Source organism: Talpa europaea, assembly GCF_964194135.1.
Source record: "Talpa europaea genome assembly, chromosome: 6".
NCBI classification, from domain to species: Eukaryota; Metazoa; Chordata; class Mammalia; order Eulipotyphla; family Talpidae; genus Talpa; species Talpa europaea.
The window spans coordinates 53631465-53637464 of NC_140072.1; the positions used below are offsets into that span (position 1 = coordinate 53631465).

The following is a 6000-nucleotide window of genomic DNA, read 5'->3' on the forward strand; positions in this document are numbered from 1 at the left end:
TCCCACTCCCTACTACATGGCGCAAAATGAAGTGCGGAAGAAGAAAGTGGCTATGAGAAAAGGAGGATGTGCTAGTGGTCTCACCTATTGCCATCTCTTGCCAGGTGGTCAAGATGATGATTGTCGTGGTATGTACTTTTGCCATCTGCTGGCTTCCCTTTCACATCTTCTTCCTCCTGCCCTACATCAACCCTGATCTCTACGTTGAGAAGTTTATTCAGCAGGTCTACCTGGCCATCATGTGGCTGGCCATGAGCTCCACCATGTACAACCCCATCATCTATTGCTGCCTCAATGACAGGTAAGGAACCCATACTCTCTTAGGACCACAAGACCATCTGTCTATATCAGCTATAATTACCAATCAGCTAATCTAAGTGAGCAAAGCTGGCTCTAAGACAAGAGGAAGTGGTGGAGATTGCAGCAAACAAATCACTGTATTATTCAATCCCTGTTGATTATCATCAAGCAGGAATATAAGCCCAGAGCAGACATTTTTTTTCTGTTTAAAGAGAAACCAGAAATCCATATTTTTGTGTAACATCTTCCAATTTTTAAACACTGACAGCTAAGTCAATGGGGTGGAGAAGTGGATAAAAAAAAATCCTGGGTGGATTTTTCAGGTGCACAGCTGAATCTAATTCATAGCTTATGAATTTACTCAGTCTGCATTATGGATTCAGAGCACAGGGGGCAGTGCATGCAAAGAGAGAGATTGAAAGAGATGGTAAGAGTGACAGAGAGAAAGAAACATTGGAATGTAATCCTCTACAAGGTATTTTTCCCTTCTCTGGTCTTTCATTTTCTACTTCCTATCCCATCATACAATCTGGGCAACTTCACCCAGTTTCTTCCAGCAGTTCCAACAGGATAGCCAAAAGGAGTCAGAGTCTCAAAGGCCTGATTTGACCATACCAAGTTATAGGGGTAAGGAGAGTTGCCTTCATGGCAGAAGCCAACCTCAGAAAAGTAAGAGAAGGGAGAGTCCACCAACAATGGTGATCAGCAATAGAAAACTTATCATGGTGTGCATAAGCTGGGATTCTGTGGTGGAAGTTCAATCCATCATCCAGAGCAGCACACCAGCCTCTGCACAGAAAAGGAAGCGAGAAAGGAAGGAGGTGGGATAAAAGGCATGTTACAGTCTTGATAGCTATCAGCCTCAGCAGTGCCTTCTGTAAATGATACATTCAGGTACTATGAATTTGGAGACAGACATTCTGTCCAAATGGTCTACATTTGTCTAACTCACAGATTCATCCTTCTTCTAACAGTTTGACAAACAGCCTAAACATTTATTTTTTTTTTGGTAAATCTCCTAGCAGTTCTTTAAAGGCTAATTATTTCAATTCAGTAAATAGGGAAAGTGAGGTACACTGAAAGGATGTGACTGGCAGAAAGTCATCCTATAGTCAACAGGCACTGGAGGGTAGGGGCTGTGTCTCAATTCATGTTTTAATACATGGTGATGAGGACAGTATTATGACATGGTAAAAACCTGGTGAATGTTTTGTCAATGTCCAAGTGACCAAAAGTACGCTGTCCCTGCTCCAGTGGAGGCAGCATAGTTCAGCGATTGTCCACAAAAAGGAGTACATTTCACTGTACTTAGGTTCTGGTCCTGCATTTGACCTTGATGACTGGCCTTTAAATCTTTGTGGCCTCACCACTTCAAGTTGTCAATTAACTTAATAATAACAACACAGAGTCCATGTGTGAAAGAGTTGATGAAATGGTTTAAATGCCCTCTGAAAGCTGGCCACCCCCAAGGGTCACCTCTCTGTCTCTCTGTCCCCAGGTTCCGTCTGGGCTTCAAGCATGCCTTCCGGTGCTGCCCCTTCATCAGTGCTGGCGATTATGAGGGGCTTGAAATGAAATCTACCCGGTACCTCCAGACCCAAGGCAGTGTTTATAAAGTGAGCCGCCTAGAGACCACCATCTCTACGGTGGTGGGAGCCCATGAGGAGGAGCTGGAGGATGGCCCCAAGGTTACACCCTCGTCCCTGGACCTGACCTCCAATGGCTCCTCCCGAAGCGATTCCAAGACCATGACGGAGAGCTTGAGCTTCTACTCAAACATGCTCTCTTAGACCACAGGGCCTTCAGTAGGAACAACCACCACCATCTTTGTCTTGCTTCATGCATGGATAATCCCTTTATCTGGAAACCATCAGAAACAACCTAACATAGGGGCTTGTGGAAAGGATCAGAGGGTTCAGGGAAAACATTCCATCTTAGGATTAAAAAGAACCTGGCTCCTTCCATGTCTTTGCCACACCCATGCTGTGTGATCCAAGACAAATCATTGAACTTCTCGAAGCCTATAAAATGGAAAGGTTGGACTATAATCCATTCTGTGATTCCATAATTTAAAATGGTTACACATAAGCACTCATTTCAGGATGAACTCTGCAATGTAACAGATGCAACTCATCTGTTTGCCTGGAGATCCTGTTTTATAGTAAAGTCATTCTCAGTTACACTTAGATTATCCTCTTTAGCGTGTGGCTCACATCACAGATGTGAGAAAAAAAAAGGAAACACATGAAATCTGAGTGAAAGATTTAACCCTATCTAAGCATCCATGAAAAGAAGACATATTTCTGCCCCCTTTTGGCATTTCATTATTTCAGTGCATTTGAATATCACAGGATTGAGAGCCTCAGACTCACTTGTATTATATCCACAGTGATTGTTCTAAGCAACCAATGAAGGCAGAACATTGTCCATCCATACCAGTGAATGGTTGTATGGACCAAAAGTTAGAAGATTTGAACCATATTTAATTGTCTAAGCCTCTCTTTCCCTATTTGTAAAACGCTGTTGCTGAACTAGATCATGCCAGTGTCTGAATTTTAAAATTCTATGATTATATCACTTTTTGTTTTGCCAAAAATTGGTGGTCTCAAAAAAGAATAGAAGCAGCAAATCTCATGACTTAATACTAACTTCTAGAGATGTAGAACAACTACTAAGACCATGTGTCAATATCCACATTACACATTCTCTGATTTATCCTATAACAGTGTCTCCACCTCTGACAGAGCTGCGGGCTTCATGTCATAGCCTGTACCTCTTCATGCTCTAGCTCACAGTTGGTCATGTCATCAGGAAAGAAAACCATGCGGGCTCCCTGCTCTCATCTGTTGGGTGTCTTAGGGCAAGGGTACTAGCCTGGAGTCTTAGCTTTATACCCTCATAAGGTATGTGCTCCAGCACCCAGTGAGTGAGGAGACTGCACCCTGCAGCAGCACAATTTTAAAGAGGTCACCTTGCTTTGAGACTCTCTGACTTTCCCTGTCCTGCCCCTGTGGCTTTGCTGGTCTCCTGACTATAAGAGGTCATGACCCACCAACCCTAAAGGACAGTCAGTTAACTGAAAACCATGAACTTAATGTTTTGAGTCCCATTACACCTTTGGGGTTTCCAGCAGATGAGCATGCAGTTTTTTTCTGTCTCCTAGATTGGTGCTTGGTCCAGATATGGCTAGAACCACAAGTCTCAAGTAACTCGCACAAATGTTTTCCTGGTTTGAAGAATGGATATTCATGTTCTACATCTGTAGTGTTCAGAAAGAACAATGCTGCCCACGGGGTTTACAGCCTTTCCCAGCCCTGCTGGCTCTGACCCAAGCAGGGCATTGGCAGGCACTGGTAACAATATAAGCCAAGAGCCATATTCTGCAAAGCAGCATGGGAAGACTTAAGTAAATTCAGTAAAATCAGCTCAACACAAATATCTGAATGGAAGACTTAAATTTGAGGCAACAGAAGGCCGTGCCTAAAGCGTTCATCATACTTCCTATAAAGAACCATGCAATTATGTATTATTCACTTCAGAAGGATATAAAGAACTATGATTATAAGAAGTACCTAGGAAAAAAGTGTCAAGGATTTGAGAACATCCTCTACATGGAAGAAGTTAGAGTTGACATCATCAAAGATTTGAGTGTTTGCTCTGGACTTGGGGGAAACAACACCTTAACACAAAACCTCCTTCTGCTTGTTGGGGGGCCTACCAGACTTGCCATTACAAACATGCAAGTCCCTACTGAGTCCAGTAGGGACTCAGCTGCCCAGCAGATGTGGAGATTCTCTACAGGAATCTAAAGAGCCACATTCACCATGGGAATCAAACCAAAGCATGGGCCCTTCAGAGGGTCTTTGCAATGAGAGTTCTCTGAGATAATTCCCAAAGGGAGTCATCAGTCAGCTGAGGAGAAGTGAAGTGGATATGGAGGGACAGCATGCTCACTTCCCCCAATAACAGAGAGTATGGGTAGTCCTGGGAAATTTCAAATATGGCAGAACATTCCATCTGAGAGGGCCCAGCAAGCTTTCCTGTGACCAACCCTTGAACACCCATTAACTTATAGAAATGTCAGCTCCCATGTGTGAAAAACACTATGATGTGCATGGATCCCATTTTATAGAAATGCATCACCCTGTGTCTATCCCTCAGTATTTTTCCTTAATGTGATGTTCAGTAGAAATAGAATATAAGACATCATGGGGCCATCTTTGTTGTGTTACTCAAAATTGTGGAATTCAGTTGCTGTCAATGTATTATTTGTATTTTGCCAGTATCTTCATTCTCTCACAGAGAAAAATTGACATACATCATAGACTCACTGTCACATGATAATAGAGGGAAGGAGAGGGGGACCTTTATAGGTGAAACTAAAGGACAGGAGTCCTTGTCCTCCTCGCCCCCCCACTAGAGTGATAAGACATGCTGGTATGTCCTTTCTCTGGGAAGGACTGCAAAAGCCCCTGGGAAAAGGAGACTCAGGATCTGACCACATTGATCTGGATTTCAGGAAGAATTATGTAAGTAGAGAGGGGTCATTCCTGGGGTTTCTGTTTTCCAGCCTGGGATCCTGGGAAAGAATGTCCATACAGAAATAAAGAATGTATTGCCTATCTCATGCTTCTGTCTCATCTCCATTTCAGCAACCTACAGAAGGCTGAATTGGTGGAACTACCAACCCAATAATTTGCTTGGGCAAAAGGATAGAAGCAAATACTCAGCAAACTCCTAACTCTGTAACAAAATGGGGAAAGATGCGGGAACTGTTTCCAAGTAGAGATCTAGGAAGGAAAGATGAGATTGCATGAAGTGACCAATGGTGTCACCTGTGAATAGCTGTGTGAGTTCAGGCCCTCCTGAAAGCAGACACCAGGACAGTTAGTAGTATAAGAGATTTATTGGGGGAATACCTGGGAAAGGTAAACGGAAGAAAAAGCAGGAGTAGGCAAGGAAAGCTTTGAGCCCACTGTACAGATCTCACACCTGGTGAAGAAAGAGGAGCAGGGACTGGGAAGGAAGAGCCTCAGACTGGGTGTAGTTCAGAGAAAGCCTTGGCTAACCCACAGCAAGTCCACAGAGAGAAGCTTTGCATCAGCAGAAACGATGGGACATGGTAGCCCAGCATTCTGGGTCATTGGCTGGGAGTCTCTAGGGAGAAAGAAGTCTGTGCTTCAACACTTGTGGGCCCCGAAGGCACTGCAGGTGGAAACTGGCAGCAGACTACACTCTAGCCACCAGTTCTCTCCTAAAGGGAGATCTGAATTGGAACTCTGCCCTCAACTTCCACTAGAACTGTGGTCTAGTTCCCTGTGTTTGGAAATTATATCAGGGAACACTTATCAGGATTTGAAACTTCAATGATAATCTCTGAGCTCTGGCAAGATGCTCCCTGATTCTGGAGGCCACCCTGTACCACTTTACCCCTCAAAAGAATGATGAACAGCTGTGGGCTAACTTACAATGACAAGGACTGTGAAGTCACTGAGAAAAGGTGCTTTAAGGAGACAGCTATGCAACATTTTTAGCACCAGAAACAAGTAATAAAAATGTTGCTATTTAAATAAAGCATCTTAAACTGGGTAGCCGAGAATCCACAAATCCCCTTCAAGATGCCCAAGAATCATATATATTGGGGTGTTAGAAAAGTCATGATGTATTTTTTCTGTGTTTCGATGCAAAAATGTGTCATGA

General features: G+C 43.5%; 1 protein-coding gene across 1 annotated transcript in view; it reads left to right on the forward strand.

Annotated features, from left to right (window-relative positions):
* Positions 1-2090, forward strand: part of TACR1 (tachykinin receptor 1) — a gene marked incomplete at both ends in the record, with an annotated part of 155577 nt that extends 153487 nt beyond the window's left edge. The window contains 2 exons of the mRNA XM_084235407.1: positions 105-301; positions 1799-2090. Coding sequence (XP_084091533.1) covers positions 105-301; positions 1799-2090 — 489 coding nt within the window. The remainder of the gene's footprint in view (positions 1-104; positions 302-1798) is intronic.
* Between the last annotated feature and the right edge of the window lie 3910 nt (positions 2091-6000).